Here is a 21,463-nt window from a genome sequence, read left to right as displayed (position 1 = left end):
GTTGTCCGTCTCTAAAGAGAAAAGTGCGATGACCGGCAATACATATTGTAGGATGCGAAAGTAACCGCGTGTTCGTTGCTCAAAGGCTGCTGTGCAGATACGCCGAATATCATGGAAAACATGGTGTATGGAATCCGGTCGGGTCATCCGCCACAATCGCGATATGGGACATCTTCGTCATCATGAGTACTCCATATATGGCCATCATATCCGTCGTTGTTGCTGGGTAGCGCGGAGACAATGCCGGCCTATGAGAAGGATGACCCTACAAGATTGTGCGATTCATGACTGTTTGCAGTTGCGAAGAGGGTCTGAGGAACCATGGAATGTCGGAATGTTAGAATTGTTTCGGTACAAGTAGATTCCAGCGGCCCGACCCTATGGAGCTAAGGCGTACCTGCAGCGAGTACAACCATTCTGGCGATTTGGAGGAGATCGCGTGGTGAGAACCCTGAATGTCGCTTCCATGGTCAATGCCGATCTGGACCGAACGATAGCCCGTCACATCAGCACGAGTGGACCAGAGCTGAATTAACAGTCATATGTATTTCTCTGTCCTACACTAGGTACTGGCCCTTAAACGCTCATTTCGCATCGCTAGCGTACATGGTAGAAAATCCTCTGATATGGGTGGAGAGTGCAACGACGAAAGCGAAACAGTATGCTGCTCTCCCGTGTACACTTTGAATGCAAGTAAATGCATACATGGAATGGAATAAGGCTAAACAATTGGAGAGCACCGCGAGTGGCCTGAGCATAGACGTGCCTCCCATAGAAAATCACCCGCTTCCGAGAACACCGAGCTAAACAAAATCCTAAACTAACACTTATGCCAGAAAATTTGGAAGGCCGAGGCCGTGGTATCATGTAGAGAGCTTGACTGATCATGTGTAGTAACGACTCTACGCACGATGTCTAGATATATCCAGAAGACCTAAAGCCGCGAGCGACGAGTACTTTGTGACTCAGCCACGAGCGCGACCACTGCGTCGGACAATGGGAGTACCGTTGGTAGCGGGAGTAGGCGAGGAGACCGCTGAAGCACCATTGACCTTTGCCTTGGTCGCTTTTGCTTTGGTCGCACTCTTTACGGACTTGGGCGGTGTGGCTTCCTTGATCGGCTCGGCAGCTTTGCGTTTCTGGACAACCGGTGATGACTTGGCGCCATTCGTCTTAGTAGCGGCTCTCCCTCTCGTAGCTCTCTTCGCTGGTGTAGGCTCGGGCTCAAGTTCTGGGGATGGCTCTGGATCTGAAAGGTCAGACTGTTCAGCGGCAGTTTCTGGGTCCTTCTCAGCCTCGACTCCTGCATCATCCATCTCTACATCTTCTTCAGCAACTGGAGTAGGCTTGTCCGCTCCTTCTGCGTCTGATGTGTTAGCCTCTTGTTCTTCTTCCTCATCTTCCTGGACCTCTTGAGCACCAGCTCCGATGTCTTCCTCATCACTCGATACCTCGACATAGCTCTTATGCACAGTACTTCGTCGATCGCTCTTTCTCCGTGGACCACTTGATGGAGCGACGCCACCATCAACGTCACTCGCATCATCATCGTCGCCAGCTCTCCTCTTTTTCTTTGGTGTTTTGACGGGACGCTCTGTCCTAGTCTTCTTTTCCTTGATCGGTCTGTCGCCCTTGGTCTTCTTGCGCGACTTCTCTACACCATCTGATGCCTTGCGCTTCTTGCTTCGAATAGCTCTCCGCACAAGCGGTTCGAGTTCGTCAACCAAATCTTCCCCAATCCATGTCTTTTTAGCGATCTCCTGCGCGCGATCGTGACTCTCCAGAGGTCGGAAGATACCGGAGGGCAACTTCATTTTCCCTGGCCATGATTGCATTGTCCAGTTGTTTTGCTCTTCCCACGAGCGGATGAGAGCCTGTGCTAGATCTGACAAGATATATAGATTCTCGTCAGCTTGGCGCGACGGCGCAATACCATCCGCAACACCCTTGACGCGCTGAGCGACGTGAAAAATAAGTGACAGGTTTTCCTCGGTCGCCACGCATTTCAGATAGTACAAGATATACTCTGACATGAGCTTCAGTGTCTCGTCTTCTGTGTCAAAGTCTGGGTGGTGAGCAAGTAGACTCAATAAACGAGCGAACACAGTCTCCAGTATGGTCTCTTTTCGTGCAGCAAAGGCGGCGCGGCGTGCACGGATCCAGGTCATAGTGCTGTTTTTGATAGTCTTCTCAGGCTCATGTGCGAGGAAGAACAGGATAGTGTAGAATCGGGGCGGCAAACGACCCTGACCAAGGTACTTCATCAATTTATCAGCGAAGCCCTTGCGCACTTGCGTACAGGGGTCGTGTGTGACCAGGGCTAGCTGTATAAAATCGGCGGGGCTCAAGAGAGGATCGAGGCGCTTGTTGCAGGAAAGCTTGAGTAGGGAGTTGGCGGCAAGAAGGCGCTGGCGCGATTTGTGTCCTGCTGGAGTGCTGTCATCCGCTGCGCTCTCGCCATTGTTCTTCACATAGCGGTTCAGCAGCTTATATGTGTCTTCCGCAGCATCCTTGAAGTTGGCATCGGATGGTAGGGAGCGTAAGCGGTTGACGAGGATCTTGACTGCCCAGGACCTTCCTTGAATGTCGTCGTCTGGGACCTCCATCCATTCAGCATCTGCATCGGCCGTCGCTGCATGCGGTTTCTGCAGAACTTCCTTAATGGCGATCTCAACGATGGCATCCATATCATCTTCGCAATCTGACTGGGCCAATAGAACTAGTTGACTGAGTGCAGCCAGCTTTGTGAGCCAGTGAGCACCATCGTATGAGAAGCTTTTGATGCTCTTGGTAAGTATCTCCTTCGCATGCATCTCCTTCTTGTCGTCGCTGTTCATGATGATAGTGATCGTATGCTTTGCTGCCTGTGGAGGGCTGCCGTAGAACGCAAAATTCAAGAAGCTTTGTACCAACTTTCGACTGTCTTTGCTGTTCATCGGGATGTCTGTAGGGAATTTCTTTGCAAATGCAGCGCAGGCCTTGAGATCATCAACCGCACCAGGAGGGTTGGGCTTCGTTGCCGTGGGTGCTTCACTTTCAAGAGTCTTACAGAGATCCTTTACGTGAGTTGAGAAAACCTTGGGATGCTTGGTAGAGATCTCTTTCAGAAGCTCGTGAGCAGTGGCACCGAGACTTTTGTCATCGGTACGGGTGTATTCGATGACAGCTGGAACGTGACTCTTGTTGTAGCATAGTAAGCTCACGCGGTAGAGTAGTGGGGTCAAGGTGTCGAGCAGTGGAGAACCTGGCCCATCTTCGATCCTCTTTCGAAGCTCTTTAATGGACCTGAAGACTCTGCGGTAGTCACTCGCTGGATCCATACAGAACCGTATAAGGGTGTACGCTCTGCGGTCATGAGCTTTGGCGAATTTCCACAGGTCGTCTCTAACACGAGTTGGATCGGGCAACGTTTTTGCGTAGTAGGTGATGAGGCCTTCGAGATTTGTCTTGACGTCCTTCTCACCCTTTTCAGTAACACCACCGTTGTAATCTTCACACAGCTTCAGGAAGTGCTCCATGTACCTGGCACCAGGGCCCTGGTTACCTTGTTTGGCGAAGAATACTTTCTTTGCCTTCTCTTCCAAGCCGTTTACAAGTACAAGCTGCCTTTCAGTCCGGATCTTGTCCAGATCTGCTTCGGTATAGCCCTGTTCGGTGTTTGCTTGGCTGTCTTTTACGACTTGCGAGTTTCCAGCTGGCTGTGCTTTCGCTTTCATGGGAGGATACGCAAGCGGAAGCAATGAGTCGTAAAGTGCGAGATCGACTTGCACGTTGATTTCAGGGTCGTTCACGTAACAAGCTTCAAGAATGCGAGACGGGATTGGGCCAAGCAGGGCCTTGATGCTGTCATCGCCTTCAGCAATGGCACCAGAGGCCACACCCCATATCTTGCCGAGAAGCCTCATAGACTCGGAATGAATAACATTTTTCTTGTCCTTTACGCGATCTGCGAGATTGGAGAGGATGGACCCTGGTTCTGCCATGCCGCCGTTGCTGCCGAGTTTACGAACGATGTCGTTGAACTCGAACTGTGCAACTGCTTTGACGGCCGCTAGACGCACCTTCTCGTCGCTATCAATCAGGCATTCACCAAAGTACTTGAGTAACTTCTGTTCTTCTTCAAGATCAAGGCCAATGCCGCCCGCTGATGTCATCAGTATGCGACCGATGCCGGTAGTCCAAGCGGCGCGAATGATGGCGGATTTGTCGTTCTTGCGCTGAAGAAACGAGTGATATGCTACAGGGTACTGGGTTGGAAACGAGTTGATGGACACTGGTGTGGTAAGGTAGTCGAATGGTCGAGCTGAGTCAGAGCGTGATAGACTCTGTGAAGGATAGGCCACTGGGTCCATATCGGGCGGAGGGGGTGGGCCGGCTGCGCCAATGCCTGAAATCATGTCGCCGAATGTTTCAGTGGCAAGCTGGCGAAGCTGCACGTTCTCCGTGGCAAGCTCATCTTGCAGATGTGGGATAATCTCCTGGAGCACACCGGGACAGCACTTCCACAGCTCACGCAGTAGCCTGTGTGCTTTGTGTGCCTCGTTGATGTCATCCTCGGAGGGGCCGCGAGGGAGGTCGTCGTCATCCTTGGAATGGCCTTTGTATGTGGTTCCAGCATTCGTGAAGTCTACTATGACTGAGCTGAAGTAGTTGCCAATGAGACGAGCCATCTTGTCTGGAAAAGAGTTACAGACGTTCTTGGCCATATTGTAGGCGGGTGGTGCCTCTTTGCGACGTAGCGTGGATTGCTTCGCGTCGATGTGCACATTCTTCTTGCCTTTGGTGGAAGAGCCCAGTGTGATGGGGTCTGCCCACAGGAACTGTGCTACAACGACATCCACGACGTCATGTGTGACTGCGGGTGCTTCGTCTATTATGGTAGAGAGGATTTCGGTCATGTTGTGTTCGATGTTCTTGCTCAGTTCTTCTCCCTTGGACGATGCAGACAAAACGTCGAAGCAGGTTGTGAAGAGGGCCGCGGTGAGCTGGTCGGAGCCCGGAATCTCGTTGATGAGAAGGATGCTCTTCCATTCGGCGAGCGATCGGAGGATGTACATGTGCTGGCTGTTGTATGGGTGGGTGGGGTCTGCGAGGAGCGGCAGCAGCTTGAGGATGATGACGGAGAAGATTTCCTGTGGCATTGTCAGCAGCAGTAGAGCATGTGCTGGGCTATGCATCATACCTTGAGCTTGGATGCAGGGTAGGGCGCATCCGGCGCAAACAGCTTCAGCATGTCGACAATGCAGCAGACGGTCCGCGCGCGCACGCCATTGTCCTTGTGCTGCAAGAGACTCTGGTGGGCCAGCGACTCTGCGACGGGCATGAGCGAGTCCCTGTGCGCCTCTTCCTGATCAATTGTCCGCAGTTCGTTGTGCAGCGCCTCGAGTCGCGTCAAGAGGTCGCTCACGCCAATCTGCTTGCCGGGCCGGCCAACAAGCGTTTGCTTGAACTTGAGCTTCTTCAGCCCATCTTGCACTGTTTCCTCCTGTTCCAGCTCCTGCTCTTCTTCTTCGACCACCTCGGTCGCCGCCGCCGCGCTCCGCCTACTGCGCGGTGCCATGTCGCGTGGCTGCGCGTGGGCCGTGACGTGTGGAGATGGTGTGCCGGCTATGTATTACCGCTACGGTTGCGCGCGTAGGAAGGCGATCCGAGGCGCACGCGGGTGTCGAGTCGATTAGCGACGCGGTGATGGGGAATGTCGTGACGGTGTTGAGGGGATGTTGGAGCGACTTTCTGAGCAGTGACGCGCTAGCCAGTGATACGCGACTGACTTCCGCCTGGATCGTGCTCCACCTGCATCACCATCGCACCCGCACCACTGGCCTTGTTTTCACCTGCCACCTCAATTTTACTTGGGACTCCGAAAAAAAAAAGTACGTCCGGCTTGCCTTGTCGCATTGGTATCGATGCTGGGTCTGATCATGTCAGCGATGCTAGTGCCGATACATTCACCGCGCCCGCACGCTTGAACCATATCAGGAAGGATCCGGAACACACAATCTAAACGAGTATCCGACCTACTCGATCCATATCAGCCCATAGTCGTTAATATTGCGTGAGACGAAGACAGAATGGAGAGACAACAGACTTTCCAGCGGGTAGGCAGAGTTTCTAAACTTACCAACCTTCGCTGATCTCCCCTGCAGCTAAAGCAGCCTTGCATACAACTGCTACAAGTCACCGCAAGTATTTCACAAAACCCAGCCGCTCGGAAGGAGCTGGTACAGGCGCTCAACACTCTACTTACTACCCTCCGGTCTATAACCGGTAGCCCTGGTCTACTGGACGCAAAACTTACCGAATATGCTTTCGTCCCAGTATCTCAAGTGCTCAGAATCTCTCGACAGGTTCCAGTCAGAGCACTGGAGCTTTGCTTGGAATGCATTTCAACCTTGCTATCCGCTGGCTGGGGAGGCGGCCTTGAGCCTGCTCTATCAGGGCAACTCCTCATCCTTTTTACGTTCCTGGCCAAGCCTTCATCCACAGAGAACGGCATCTCCGCTACTTCAGAGGAGCTGCAATCATTGGCGCTTAGATGTGCGTCCGAGCTGATGACTGAGACGTCGCGCACGAAGCAGGGTCGAAAAGCTATAACTGCGACGACCAATATACCTGCCCTAGGCGAAGCTGTACTAGTCATGCTAGAAAGTCTTACCGATAGCAACTCGAATAACGTCAAGTTCCAGGCTACATGTGCGCTCAAGGGCACCGTCAGCGCGATCGATGATGATGATGCTCTCGCCAGCTTTCTACCTAGGATAGTCTCGTCCTTGATAAAGGTATTGACACCGAGCAGCAGCAACCGACCCGGCTTTCGCGTTGTCGAGCAAAGCCTGGAGGTACTTGCGACACTTCTCGTTCGTCTGCTCAGTGATGCGAAAACCAAGGACTTACCCGAGACAACTCCATCAGATAAGTCGGGGAGTATCACCACAACGTCGCGATCGACTTCGTGGCTACAAGCGACTGCCTCACAGATCAAGATCGCGCTTGCAAATGTCTTCAAGCTGAGGGACCATGATAAGCCAGAAGTTCGGCGAGCTCTCTTGAAGCTATGTCTTTGCATCGTGCAGGACTGCCGTATATCATTATCACTTTGCACGAGTATGGCTACTGAAACTATCATAAATCTGGCGGGACATGAAGGCTCTGACGACGCGATCGAGAGTCAATTAAAAGGACTCTTGTCCGCAGATCAGACCCTTTCTGACCTTTTACGAGAAAGCCTGCACGGATGGATCGTAGCGCTACCTAGACTAATCCGATCAAAAGACGACCGTAGCCGCCGTCGAATCATACACCAAATCTCGGTGTCGCTTCGACTATTTGAGCAAGATCCGACCATCTTGGATGACCGACTCACTGATAGTCTTCGAGATGGTGTTTCTGCTGTATTTTCCGATGCAAAAGGCCTAGAAGAGCTAAACGAACACGACCAAAGCTCGATCATCCATCGCACACTAGCGTTGAGTTCCACGAAGTCGTCCTCTTTCCCTCCAATAAGCCTACAGTATAAAGGCCAGGACGACATGATGACAGAGTTTAAAGTATTAGTTCAGGAGCTCGCACGATCGAACTCGGCTCTAACGGTTGCTCAAGGACTGACTAGCTCCATTGATCTTGGACCAACTGAGGTCCGCTTGGCAAGCTTCTGGCTGTCAATCAACTTAGTAAGGGACATAGCAACGATTAACCCATCCGTCGATGATTTCATGGATTTGGGGACACCAAACCCTAGAGAAGAAGTCTTGGATGACTTGTACTCACAATCTCTATCACTACTCAACCAGCGAGATTCTAATACGGACAACCCTTGGCAGTTTTATGCGTTAGCATTGGAGACTGTAGCTCTACAGGCGAAGCAGCACAGAACTGAATTTCGCCCTGAGTTGAGCGAAGTACTCTATCCAGTGCTTCATCATCTTGGAAGCTCGAATAGTGCACTACGTGAACATGCTCTAGTCTGTCTCAACACTGTCGCGGAGGTTTCAGGATATAGCAACGCAGGGGAGCTCGTGATTGCAAACGTTGATTACATCGTCAACGCTGTTGGCTTAAAGTTGGCCTATGGCGATGTCTCTCCCCAGGCTCCGCAGGTTCTTCTCATGATGATGAGGCTCTGCGGTCCGTCTCTCCTACCATATTTGGATGATCTTGTCGATAGCATTTTCAACGCCTTGGAGAGATACCATGGGTATCCCAAACTCGCAGAGCTTCTGTTCTCTGTACTTCAAGGCATGGCAGAAGAAGGTATCAAGGCGCCACAACTCGCATTGACAGCTGGGGATGAAAATATAGAAACAAAGCAACCGAAGAGAACGGCCACCATGGACGACGTAGTCAAAGCGATTCAGAGGTTAGATGCTGACACACGAAGACGGGAGGAAGAAGAGAGACAAGCGCCGAAGATACCGTTCCCAGAAAAGCCCTGGAAGGAAGAAAAGAGCTCGAAAAATACCAATCCAGACGATCCAAACGAGGAAGATGATCATCTACCTCCACCTCAGACTGAAGAGCCTCCTCCCCCTGCGCCTCGTACCTTCGCCATCCTCCTGAAGATCTCCGAGCTCACACAACATTATCTCACTACCACGTCGCCGACTCTCCGGAATTCTCTCTTGTCTCTTCTTCGCACTACCATACCCGCCCTCGCAAAACACGAAAACTCATTTCTTCCCCTCATCCATACGCTCTGGCCTGTGTTAGTACCTCGATTACAGGATCCGGAAGCATATGTAGTATCAAATGCGCTAGGCATCATAGCCTTGATGTGCGAACATGCGAGAGACTTCATGAGGACACGGGTCGAAAACGCATGGGATCTCTTCAGAAAGGTCTACAAGCGAACTAAGGAGCATGACGATCGCGGCAGGGGCAGTAGCTCCAAATTCACGTCACTGAAGATTACGGGTATCGAAACTGGGGTGATGAGGCTGTCCATGGAGTCGCAATCTAGTGGCGATCTTTCGCGACCAGAGCTGTATGTCGATGCACCTACACGCATGATTTGGAATAGTCTGATTTTGCTGCTATGCGCCATCACTAAACATGTGACGGTTCGCGACGAGCGCCTCGAGGAGATACTGGATATGCTAGACCCCGTACTGGCGAGAAACGACGTACGCGAAGCGCTGGAGTGCAGCAACGCCGACACAGTCTGGCTACGACTATACAAGAAACAGAAACAGACCGAGAAATTTCAAAAAACCTGCTCGGATGCTTCAGAAATGGCACATGGGCTGCTAAGCAAAATACCCACTGGCAAATCGCATTGGCAGTTCGTTCGACTCTAAAGCAGAAACAAAAGAAACAAGGTTCTGGCGCTCGGATATCAATCAAAAGCTTACGACGGCGATGTTTGGGCTGAGTATTCATGATGCAGAGCCTTCGTGTGGGGAGCCGCAGCAACAATGCGACTAAGCTGCTGTGTTAAAAGACTCTTGTATGACCACACAACAGTCGTGGCTAGATAACGATTGGGTAGTTTGAACTCAAGCACTAGTGTCTACGCTTACCGGTCCGCCCCTCGGGCTTATAGAATATACCATCCATTCCTTCATCTTTACACCTAGCCAGTAAATGGAGTTTTTTCCCGCTGGGATCTTGGGGTGTTAATCAATCAGCAGTCTGCAATTGTGGACGCAAATGGTTGGAGAGGCGAGTTCCATTGACTCGAGTCGTGGCGAATTGGCGACCAATAATGTGCTTCTTATCTAGCCACGCACTTGATAAATCAGGCAAAGGGTACAAAATGGTCTTGCTTAGCATTTGAATATAGGAGGTGTTATTGCCACTGAATATGGTATTCTTTGTGCTCTTTCTCATGCGACGGGAACAACTGTGGTGGCAAACACATGGGGTTCTAGCTTATCGCAATACTTCTCACAGCACCATGACCTTCTCAGTGTCGTTCTTGGCCGAGTAGAAGAAATATGGCCAGCACCCGTGGCTTGGCTTCCATCTAAATCTGGATGCCAATAGTTGTTAGGTTTTACCTCGGTGGCGGCTCAGCTTTCACGTAGCTCAACGTTGGTTGGCTATCGTTTTGGCGCTTGCATCCCAGCTGAACGAGAGTTTATGCACGATATGTATAGGCAGGCCAGCTGAGTCACGAGGCGTTTTTCTTGGTACAAATGCTTAGCGATGACCTCTTGCTATGCTGCTTCATTTCCTTTTCAGAAAACAAGTAACGGGTTGCCTTGTGGAACAGTATCGAACTTACCCATCAGATACCTTTGAGGAGCGTTTCATGCCTAAGAAAACAAGCCAGAATGAATGCCACGTCACTACTCGACTTCGGATCGCCCAATTTCGATTTTACAAATTGCTCGTCGGCGGTCTCGATCTGGCTATACTTGCAGCCAGTCGTAGATACCGACATGATCGCACCCAACGACGATTACAAAAACCCGCACAAAATCTATGAGTATATCATCGAAAGCCTTGATGGATATCTGCAAGATAACTCTATTCAAAAACCCCCTATGACGGACGAATTTTGGGCGTGGACTCAGAGAAATAGCAGGCTTGATCAAACCGCTGCGGAATACGCTTACGAAACATGTGTCCAAACTCTGTGCCGGGCGGTCGGCTGGAAAGGCAATCCTGACATGGTTGGCATCGGGGTACGACTTAACCTAGCATAAGAGATTTCGTGTCGATCAAGCTAACTCGCGAAGATGCTAGTCACGTACCTGATGCAACAGGTACTCATCTCGCTTTACCTGTACCCGATTATCAGGATCCGTCTCGGAATAAAGTCGAACAGGACAGATAGAAAGTCTTTCATCTCACGGAGTTTGCTTGCAATGCGACTATCGACTACGGCCTTTCTTTCTGCGTCCGCTGTATTCTCGATAGCTTTGCTGTTGGCATCCAATATCACTATGGCGCAACAAGAGTCGACATCGGTTCTTGCAACGTTCGTCCTAAGTGCTGTGGTGCCTCTTAATTCGGTTTTCCCTGTCATTATACTACAGCTGGCTACACCGGGCACGTTTCGGCGTCTGAAAGGAAGGCTTATGCTATGGGGAGTAATCGACGTGCTTATCCTGGTACTGGTGATTCGCGGCATCTTCGTGCTTGTGACGACTCCAGCCGAAGACAATATGCAAATTGGCGGTGATCCAATAGGCCAAAAGGCTTGTGTAGACATGGACTTCGCGCCCTGGGTTTATCTTTGTTGGGCGACCGCCGCTCTGTTGGTAATCGGTCTCACTGTATTTGTAGTAGGCTTTCTTCTTTCAGTTTTGCGCGGCCAGCCGTCAGTGTTCGTACGGTTCCCATCATGGACATCATGGATCATACTTCTCGTCTCGTTCTTCGCCATGTTGTTCTTCAACATTTGGCTCGTCTATCTAACCATCCGGATACGAGCACGTGCTGGAGCCCATAACAAAGATAGCGAATGGACGTTTGGACAGATCCTGACGCTCGCTACTTGGGTGCCCTTCCTAGCAGAATTCGCATACACGTGGCTGGAGGAGCCGGAGGACGCGTTGAATGGAAGGTTACCGGCACCATACGAAGTCGTGGTCGCATCAACGGTAGATGATGCGTTTGGTACAGCACAACCGGGTATCGAGCAAGCACGAGGTCAGTTCCAACGGCTTGCAGCAACAGATTTGGCTTCGTTCGAGCCCAGTAAAGCTTCGACCTGGCCTCTCAAGACACATTGACGTTCAAAGACTTGCTCGCATTATTCTGATGCGCTGACTTTGTGCCATAAACGGGCGAGTGGTGGGAGGGCGTTTTAACATCTACTTTATGTACATCCAGAATCATTATGCAGCTCCTTACGATGGTACCATTGAGCTTTTATGTATGAAGACTGCAGCCATGAACCCAAAAACGGGAATGCCCTCCCATAAGACGAATACGGTGTGTGATAGTCGCCTGTAGGTAACCTGACTGAGTCATTGTTAATGTCTCTGCAGGCGTTACCTAACGACAGAACCATACCTAGGTAGGGATGTATTCCGCCCACAGCGACAGCACCTTATCAATGTCTTCCTGCATTCATGAGTATAATTGAGTTGAAGAAAATCCGTCTAGTCCGTCCAATTGCAATTCTGGATTACTCTGGATCTTGCTTCCTGGTAATCAAGTGCACCAGGCACGGCTAACCCCGCCTCAACAAAGATGTCACTCTCGAATAACGACAGGGAGTCAAATGCCCAAGGTATTCGTGCATACGGTATCTCATCGGCTCTTTGCATTGGTCTAGAAGCTATGTAGGAGATTAGGGGTGGAGAGCGACGTCATTAGACGGCCCTAAACATCTTCGTTCGAAGTTGCTTTTAGGTTGCACCGTCTGTGCGCCCTCTACATGAAACATGAACGGCCCTCTTTAAGCATCCTGAAGCTTCTCAACCCTTGATTCCGCTAAACCTTCCCACCTGACGGAGTTAATTTCTTATAAGATCAGCTTTTTAAGCCAGATTCTTGATACAGCTACAAAGAAGTCGCAGCAAGGTTGACATACCTAGGTGTCATACTAGAACACAGATAGTGAAAGGGCACATGTTTTGTTGGTATTCATGTCATTAAAAACTAGATTATAGAAGGCCATTTTCTATCGTGGGTACTCCATTACGTTCACATGTTGTTGTAGATGCACTTGACAGGAGTCTCCTCCTTGAGCGCTTTCATAGTAAATGGGATGCATCCCTCGATGCCAGCCGGAGTGTCGACGCCCGACAACCAGACGCTGTAACCGTCCTCCTCCGCACCCGGGCAAGCCTGGAACCCAACAACGCCGTTGGCTGCCGCGAAAACCAAGTTGGACTCGTCGTCGATCTTGAAAGGACCACGCTCCTGGTTCTTGCCGATGCCTTGAACACCCATTGTGAATTGGAGGACACCCTGGCCCATGCCGGAACGGTCAACGTAAGCCCTCAGAGGTGGGTTGGGTGTGTAGAGGTACAGATCGCCCTCCTCGGTAAGCGAGAAGCTGGCGTAGTTGGCGTCTGGCTCTGTGCATGAGGAGTTTTGCTTTGGTGCGTTGATGCTGAGACCGCCCTTTACAGCTTGGACGTTTCCGAACTGGATAGGGGTGCCGGTACGAAGAGACATCAGGCGGAAAACATCGTTGCCAGAAGGTTTGGTGGCAGCGAAGGGGTCGGTGTTGGTAGAGTTGTCGGCAGTAGCGATGGGTGAAGCAGAGACAATGGCCAAGGTGGAGGCAATGACGGCGGAGGTGGTGAACTTCATGTTGGGTGGTTGTTTTTGGTTGAGTGAGTTGTTGGATTTGGTATCGAGATACTGATCGTAGTGTGATGTGCTTGTAGTGGTGTGATGAGGCTTTTCGGGCAGCTCTCACATCGTCTTATATACCGACGCTTTCAAGTCCGTGTGTACGATACGAAATTGCACAACAAGGCCGAGGTAGTCCATCATCACTCACCAGATGTCGTGCATGACGTTGTAAATCTCCGAAAATAACTTCTTTCCTAGCATCGAATCCATGGCTAGTGACGGCTGCGGCGCACTCGCCCGTCCGCTTAGTGCCCCTTATTGCCCGACCTGGTTCATGCTTGTCACTAGCGTTTTCCATGGTAACATTGCCACCCCAGCATTCCATTCTACTGTGGCTGAGCCAGTACTAGACATCAACGTCAACACACTACTCTGGCATGTAGCAGTATTTGACTACCTAGGTATATCTAGGTAACCGCATGTCGAATGAGAATTGTGAAGACAAAACAGACGTGGTACTTGCGCCAAGTACACCTACGGATAAAGTAGCTTGGCACACGGTCTTTCGCTGCAATGTATGCAGAGCCCGTGCTGAAGCTCATCGTCTTCGATGCTGTGTACGTTTTGCTAAGGTATAACCTCGGGAATCATGTGCTCGTCGAAGAAACCTTGGAATAGAGCAGTCATTCTCGGTTCCAAGGTTGTTTTCACGAGCCCTATAGTCTCGTGTAGTACGAAGGTCGATCTGTGATCAGCTAAATTTTTTTCGCAAGAACTAGTGTACCTGCGTGAATGCGAATGTCGTAGACACAATTGTTGCCGCATGACTGTGTAAGATCAAGGAGCTTCACGGCGCACCGATGGTTGCCATGCGAGTCATAGGCCGTTCGGAACCATCTCGGCCCCACTCACGACGAGCAGATTGCCTGCCCTTAGAATAGCATCGAGTGACAGCTTGTAGGGAGAAGACCTCCATGAGTTATTCAGAAAGAGTAAAAGCTTCTAAGAAACTGCTCCAAGATGGATACCTAAATAGCCTCAGTAGATAGATGTTCCCAGATCCCATGTATAGGAGATTCTCCATCGTGCGCCAACCCCATTGTTTATAGCGGTACACTTACTTAATTGAGGAAGGTCTGTGTTCCAAGCCCAGGCCGAGATTTCGCCACTCTCGTCGGCTTCGAGCTCCCACCACCAACCAACGACCCCCAACTCTCCCCTATAATGAAGCGCAGCCTATCTCATACCGACCCCCAGGATTGCAGTGGTGTAGGGGACTACAAAGTGGTCATAAAAAGAAAGCTATGTAGAATTTCAACGTGAGCAAATGCTTCTCCAAGTCGCATCTATTGCTCCGATAAATGTAGACACTGGCTCAACATACCTTGATTTATCGTTCCAGAAGCTTGAACACCTCGGACTCCTGAGAATACATTCTTCAGGTCCATCAATTCTGTTTGCTGATAGGATGTATCTCGTTATGCCTTGTATGGGAGGATGTAAGCTTAGTAAGGATATAATGTCAAGGTCTTGGGCTGTCATAATCACTCTACCAATATCTCAAATATCTTGTTCATGTAGTGTTCGTATTCTTTTCCCTGATCTCTCCAGTAGGAGTGCCTTCTTTGTAGTTGTTCTTTATTCATTGGAAACAAGTGGCTGAAGCTTTCGCCACACACTTCAGACACATCGAATCTACTGACTAGTTGGGAGAATCTTGGCCAACTCTGGCGTCTTTCCTACCAACTTCCAAGGCTATTTAACCAAGAGTCCCAACCCAGGCACTAGCCTTTCACACTCGGTTGAGTTCGTAACAGCCAGCAGGTACTACATAATGCATAGGCAGAAGCTGCTGTTAAGGGGGCCCATAGTAGCATCCATAGTATAGTGGAAGCCATGGAATTAAGCTTACATTGTAGGCTTTATCCATGGTTCACGTTCGCTCACTTGTCTTAGTTCATGCTTAGAAGAGCCACACTGTAGGACACAAACCCTAGCAAAAGACAGACCGTGATGCTTGCGCTGCCGATCATGGCAAGGCATCCACCACAGAAAACAATAAAGTAGAGTAGCTCAAGTGGGCGCTCGTAAAACCACATATGATCACCGTCAAGGCGATCGTTCTTCTCACACCCTGTAATTTGACCATCTGGAACGTACTTGAAATCGAGCAAAGAGCCGCCCTTGAGACCATACTTGGAGTGAATAATGGAGTTATGCAAGACCTCGCGGCAAAACTGGATAGACCAAGCCTCGAATGATGGGATCCAGTGCTGGGCAGTCGCGAGGGCAACTACAAGCCAGCAGTGACCATTGAAACAAGCGTAATGATACCAACCTGGGCGACCCATGCCCAGCTGATCACAGATGTCATCCCCGTTCAGGCGGCGGCTGCCAGCTTCAATAAAACCAGCTGATATGTTGACGGGTGGAAGGTCTTTGAGGGCCTCGACGAAGTTGTGTCCGACGACGAGTGATGATGGCGTGATGTGCAGCTCGTTGTAGCTCAGAGACTCCATAATAGCCTTAGCCTGAGATGTCGTTGCAAAGAAGTCGGTTGGGGTGCCGATGACGTGACCGACATATCTCCAAAGCGCAATGTAGTCGTCGACCTCTTGTTGAGGTGGGTGGACGCCCATATGCGGCAACTGCTGCCAAGCGTGGTTACAACTGAAAGTGGCAAGGGCATGGATCGAGTCAAGCGTGTTCATGGGTACGCCGTGGATGCTGGTGTCATAGTAGGAGGGGCCTTTGACCTCAGCCACACGTAACATACGCTGTTGGACCATCGAGTGCAGCAAACGCACACGTATTGTAGTCTCGTGACCTTTGCCGCCGGGTTTGATGAAATCCAATGAATGTGTCACCTCGAGCACGAGCTGGAACGTCTCCAACAGCCGCCTTCTTAAAGACCGCGTACTGAAGCCGCCTGTTCGCAGCAACACCTCAACTACACTTGTTGAAGCTGAGTTTTCGCCAACAAATCCCTGGAGCGCGAAGCCAATGATGTTTCCCAATGCGTAGCGATAGAAAAAGCGCTGCCCACGTTCAAGCTGCTCCCAGTTGACCCAATCGGGCACTGCGTTGACCTGTGTCCAGAATTTCTCGAGTGTCTCATTATGATGCCAGTTGGCTTTGAGTGTCGCGAACATGTCGAGTCGTTCTATCTGTTTTCCCCGTTGCTTTCGGGCTTCCTGCTTGCGCTGGTGGATCTTTTGGATGATGTTGACAGTAGCGGCACCCAGCTCGTCGTGCTCGAAGCGAAAGGGATCAGTCTTTTCTTTAGGAGTGTGTTCTTTAGTCCAGTGAAAAGAATAATTTCCAACAGTTCGAAGGTCTTCTGCCATAGCTTTAGAATATTTGCGACTGGCCATGTCTCTACTGACTGCGGTTGAAAAATTGTATCCGAAGTTTGAAGCTGATGTTCGTGTGTTTCTAGTATATGCCACTATTACTCAATCGGCCGCGCTGCACAAAAATGCACACTAGTATTCAAGAGAAAGGAACAGGTATCTGAAGCGAACTTGAAAGATTTGTATAAGAAACTAGGCAGCGAGAATCGCACTTTGCGCTGGCTCCAATTGAAGATACCAAGGGCCTCAATTATCTAGATACGAGACACTAGTATACATCGGGATCTTGTAGTAATTTCGCCAAGAATTAAGGCCCCTCAGCACTCCTAAAACCTCGTGTTCATCGTCTTGGTATGACTGGGTACCACTTCTTGGCCAAAAGTCATCCCTATCTGAGACTACGTTTATATAGATCCACATACCGACTATACTAGTTGACACCTGTAGACTTGGATATTACGTGAGCTTTCTTACTTCGCCGTACAGTTCAAAATCACCATGCATAAGTGCTTACACTTTCTTATCGATACACGAAAGTGGATAAGTGATTACACTGAAGTGAACCACTAATGTAAACTTAGACCTTTCAACTCTCTTGTGGAACACGCTACTGGTCCCATCATGTTTCCACACTCCAGCGTGTTGGTTGTTACTCCGTTAGATCAATCTAGCTGTTGACTCAAGCTAGCTGCTTTATACACTTGTCTCTTTCCATGTCAGTTTACTTTGACTTATGCCCCTCGCTTCACTCTCGACTTGCTTGTTATCCAGCTTCATGACGAATCTTCATTCATTGCTATCGCAACATATTAGTACATGTTATAACTGCAGCTATGGAGGAGAGAACCATTGTTACCATCCCTGACCTATACAAGTGCTTCTTGACACAAGAACCTAGGTCAAATAAGGGTTACCAAGTTGCTAAACTTGAGTCGGAGCGATGGCTTGCAAAGTCAGTGACTTCCGTTGCCAGATACCTGGATCCAACATTGCGCTCTAACCGCACCGATCAGAACATGCGACTTCGCTCCCAGTATGAGCAAAAAGGTTAACGCCTGCGATTTCTCCTTTTTCATCTCCATCGCGGCACCAGACGCACCTCCAGACAGGCTAAAGACTGTATGCGACTGGGGAAATTGGGTCTTTCCGTTCGACGACTGTGAGCTTCTATTCCAAGACCGATAACAATTTGATGTGTTTCGAGTATGACCTCTTTCCTCACTGACGGTGGAAAATACCATAGTGTTTGACTCAGGCGAGCTGAGGACCGACCTTTCAACATCCGAACGTGTTCTCGATAGCCTCATGGCCAACATGATGGGCAATCCCTTCATCGGATACAAGCTTCCTATCGTCAAGGCACATGACGACATCTACAAACGGTTCGAAAACGGCTCTTCCTACGGTACTCGGAGACGATTTGTTCGTGCTATGCAGCAATACACATTAGGTGTAGCGCACCACGTCGGACATTTCACCACCAATCACATCCCGTCCCTACAGGAGATGCTATCGACACGGCAGCTATCGGTCGGCGTCGCGCCACTCTACCATCTCGTTGAGTACGCGCACGAGATTGTGCTTCCAGATGAGATCTTCGAGCACCCCGTGATCCAAGCACTAGAGCGCCTCGGTGCTGACTTCGTTATTCTGTACGCTGCTTTGATTGATTTTCCATGTCATTCTATGATACTAATTGTATGCGCACCAGATCTAATGATATACTCTCGTACCGCAAGGAAGAGGTAAGTCCTGGCTCGAAGATAGGTGTATAAGTCATTGAGAGATCACCCTGACCTTTCAAATGTATAGTGTGAGGGATGTCCTTTTAATATGACCGCTGTCTGCCGGCTAGCCGGGCACTCAGCGCAAGAAGCTTTCGATATATTGGATTCCATGCTTGAGCAGCGTTACATTCAATGGGATCAAGCAATCCATCATCTGCCCAGTTGGGGCGCAGATATTGACGGTGAGGTCCGCCGGTACATTGATGGCATTCAGAATGTTGTCCAGGCCAACATCAGCTGGAGGTGCGTCCTTTCTTGTATTTGACTGTGTAACATGGGAATACTCTGAAAGTCAAGCATCCGCTAAAATTGTGTTCGCGCATATTGTAGCTTCCGCTCAGAGCGATACCTTGGCAAACATGCCCTTGAAGTGCGACGCACCCGTAAGATTGATGTTATGACGACTCCTCCTTACTTGAGGATTATGGAAGCCAAACTCTGCTTACTAAAGTGGCCATGCGTTCCACCAATTAGTAAGTTTCATCAACGAGATAATTATTGAGACACCACTGATGAATAATCAGCGCAGAGTACACACCCAAAGTTGGATGATTGTTTCGAGGCAGAGCAGGCGGGTAAACTTGTTTTCAACGTTTCATAGTCGCACGTAAAAAGAAATCGTGGTCGAAATCGTTAAAGATTCGTACAATAATTTATGCAAAGCACGAGAAGCAATTCATACCTGCTAATAGTGTTTTAATTACGGTCATATTAGACCTATGCACACTTGGACAAGGTAAAACAGAGAGCCACCTGACTTACAAGATACGGTCGGCTTATAGGTATGACTACCTCACCAGATGAGAACATGCGCAAAAAGGAAGAACACAAAGGGTATACCGTATCATACAAAGTGTACATGTCGTATGAAAAATCAACAAGGTGAGCAAAAACATACAACAGCGGGGATTCGCTAGTGGTCACCCACCTAACTACTAATCCGCCGGTACACTGCTTGTATATGGCTGAGCGGACGGGAAGCCTAATTTTCAGTGTCCTATGGTCGTATGTGCAGAGAAAAGATAATTTGTAATTCATATTGTAATGACAAATGTCAACACGTGCTGCATCGTCGCAGAGGATCTATAAGTGTGAGAGATCTCCACCTTCTGTAATATAATCGTGCGCCGTGCTCACAGAGCATAGGAGATTGCGCGCTTCAAGTCATGGTTCGAACGCTTGAGTGGTCGTTTAACGCCGATGACGCACGTGATACAGCTAGCGATGCCGACGCTGAATTCCAGCTCAAGCCGGAATCTCACATGCGCATTGCGAGCAAATGGCTCCACGGTAGCCTTGATGAGCCGGATCATTACCTAGGGCCACACGAACGCCCATGGTGAGATGATGCAGTTTGACCGGCCATTCGAATGCTGTGAGTTCTTGTAGAAGAGGCTACTTGACATTTCAGAGGTACCAAAATTGATGATTTCACGCGAGACGCGATGCGTAGTGCTGTACAGCGTATGCGCAACATCGGTATAACGATATCATAGCACATGTGAAGATGAACGCAATCAGCTCAAATGGCCGACAACGAATGTCGCTGAATTTGATGAGTGAACAGCAGGTAAGAGCAGACTACCAGTAAGACGCGTGTGGGTAAAGTCCAGAAAACCAAAATTAGTACCATGGTAAATTCCATTCTTTTACTCAGCTAGCTTTCGTCAAATTAGAATTATCTACACTTGAACAGTGTAAAACACAGGCATCCTCCAATAGCAATCCACCCGTAGCGAATATTGCGACACGTCCTCGGTTCCACAATACGCTATGCCGTCCTGGGAGATTGGTACAACGACGACCGCTTTTGCGGAGGGTTTGTACCACGGGACATATTTGCCAATAACCTGGAACTCTAAAATCCTCAAATACCAGCACTCATGTACCTTCCGTGCTCCGTACACAACGAAATTCGTCACACCAATTTCAATATCGATACCATACACATTTGACTATGCTACAGTCTAACATCCAATATCGCTGCATAGGAAGGGGCTTTTGTGGTAGTATCTGGACTCCTGGAAACGCCCAACACAATGACGACGGGCAAGTTGCCATCAAGCGCGAAGATGGCGGACCTGGTAGATCAGTCACGAATGATTACAACATGCATCTTCGAGTTCTCCAGAGCGCAATCCAACAGCCACCATTGATGCCTCTTTCAATTCCTTACTGTCACAACCTCGTCCAAACCGACGATGCCTGGTGGCTATCAAACCTACATCGATTCCCTTCTGGCTACACTGCTTGTAGAGCGCTCATCTCGGAACGAATCCCTAAGATCCCAAGGCCAATCAGCAACAAGATTGTAGATCTCTTCTGCGCTGGCAACGCTCAACTATCCACCTTCGTAAAAGGCAACCCAGATGATGATGCATGCCTTGTTCGACCATATCTGGGACGTCGGCGCCGGCACAGACAAGAGGGGATAAGCGAATCACGCTTCCAGCGCTTCAGTCTGCGGAACGTTCCTTTACACATCGATCAAATGGAAGCCTTAGACCTGTGCGCTGGATTATATGCAGAGACTATGGCAGAGGCTCTCGCACTGATGCACTGGGGTGCGGAAATTGATGCGAACGACGTCGAATTCGTGCTAGCCCCACCACGAAGCAAGCATACACAGTCAATGGCTTTCCAGTCTGACTATCTGGGTACCCACTGCATGTGGATCCTCGATTTTGACTGCTGTCGGCCTATGCGGATGAATGCAGAGGGAGTTGAGCAGGCCTGCGCAGCATTTTTCAGGAATGATCCCTTTTATCCAAGACCGGGGACTGGAGAGACGGCTGATGAGGAACTGTGGGTTGTTTTCAAGCAAAGATTCCTTAGTTCTAGTTACAGATTTCTGGGCGGAACAAGACAGCATATATGGTACCTTGCAGACAGGCTGATGCATAGAATTGAAGAGGAGGCGCGGTCAAGGTCAAGAGATATAAATTCCAGGCCTTCTCAATGAATGAGTTATCAACCATGTTCAAGATTTCCTAAGAACGTCGTTTCCTGGACCGCTACCTTGAATCAGTCTAGGAGATCGTACCCAGCTGCTGGATCACACAGGCGGTCACTTGCGCCTTGATCTCGAGGTCAATTCGTATCAAAGAGAACACAATGTCACGCTTT

At 49.7% G+C, this 21,463-nt stretch overlaps 7 protein-coding genes across 7 annotated transcripts; 4 read left to right on the top strand and 3 right to left on the bottom strand.

The window, feature by feature from the left end:
• Positions 1–965: 965 nt before the first annotated feature.
• GT037_004586 (sister chromatid cohesion and dna repair protein) lies at positions 966–5,560 on the bottom strand (the record flags this gene model as incomplete). The annotated part of the gene is made up of 2 exons (XM_038929633.1): positions 966–5,132; positions 5,183–5,560. The coding sequence occupies 2 exons, from the start codon at positions 5,558–5,560 to the stop codon at positions 966–968; spliced, it is 4,545 nt and encodes a 1,514-aa protein (XP_038787905.1).
• Positions 5,561–6,071: 511 nt separating this feature from the next.
• Positions 6,072–9,293, top strand: GT037_004585 (uncharacterized protein; the record flags this gene model as incomplete). Its single annotated transcript, XM_038929632.1, has 2 exons — positions 6,072–6,098; positions 6,147–9,293. The coding sequence occupies 2 exons, from the start codon at positions 6,072–6,074 to the stop codon at positions 9,291–9,293; spliced, it is 3,174 nt and encodes a 1,057-aa protein (XP_038787904.1).
• Positions 9,294–10,271: 978 nt separating this feature from the next.
• On the top strand, positions 10,272–11,678 carry GT037_004584 (uncharacterized protein; the record flags this gene model as incomplete). The annotated part of the gene is made up of 2 exons (XM_038929631.1): positions 10,272–10,625; positions 10,680–11,678. 2 exons carry the CDS (start codon positions 10,272–10,274, stop codon positions 11,676–11,678), a joined length of 1,353 nt encoding a protein of 450 aa, XP_038787903.1.
• A 919-nt stretch (positions 11,679–12,597) lies between these two features.
• On the bottom strand, positions 12,598–13,212 carry GT037_004583 (uncharacterized protein; the record flags this gene model as incomplete). The annotated part of the gene is made up of 1 exon (XM_038929630.1): positions 12,598–13,212. The coding sequence occupies one exon, from the start codon at positions 13,210–13,212 to the stop codon at positions 12,598–12,600; it is 615 nt and encodes a 204-aa protein (XP_038787902.1).
• A 253-nt stretch (positions 13,213–13,465) lies between these two features.
• Positions 13,466–13,672, top strand: GT037_004582 (uncharacterized protein; the record flags this gene model as incomplete). Its single annotated transcript, XM_038929629.1, has 1 exon — positions 13,466–13,672. The coding sequence occupies one exon, from the start codon at positions 13,466–13,468 to the stop codon at positions 13,670–13,672; it is 207 nt and encodes a 68-aa protein (XP_038787901.1).
• A 1,477-nt stretch (positions 13,673–15,149) lies between these two features.
• On the bottom strand, positions 15,150–16,571 carry GT037_004581 (transcriptional regulator; the record flags this gene model as incomplete). Its single annotated transcript, XM_038929628.1, has 1 exon — positions 15,150–16,571. One exon carries the CDS (start codon positions 16,569–16,571, stop codon positions 15,150–15,152), a length of 1,422 nt encoding a protein of 473 aa, XP_038787900.1.
• Positions 16,572–17,585: 1,014 nt separating this feature from the next.
• GT037_004580 (uncharacterized protein) lies at positions 17,586–21,299 on the top strand (the record flags this gene model as incomplete). Its single annotated transcript, XM_038929627.1, has 4 exons — positions 17,586–17,709; positions 17,794–18,202; positions 18,262–18,295; positions 20,304–21,299. The coding sequence occupies 4 exons, from the start codon at positions 17,586–17,588 to the stop codon at positions 21,297–21,299; spliced, it is 1,563 nt and encodes a 520-aa protein (XP_038787899.1).
• Positions 21,300–21,463: the final 164 nt, after the last annotated feature.

Source organism: Alternaria burnsii, assembly GCF_013036055.1.
Source record: "Alternaria burnsii strain CBS107.38 chromosome Unknown 698, whole genome shotgun sequence".
NCBI classification, from domain to species: domain Eukaryota; kingdom Fungi; phylum Ascomycota; class Dothideomycetes; order Pleosporales; family Pleosporaceae; genus Alternaria; species Alternaria burnsii.
This window is presented reverse-complemented; position numbering and strand designations above follow the sequence as displayed.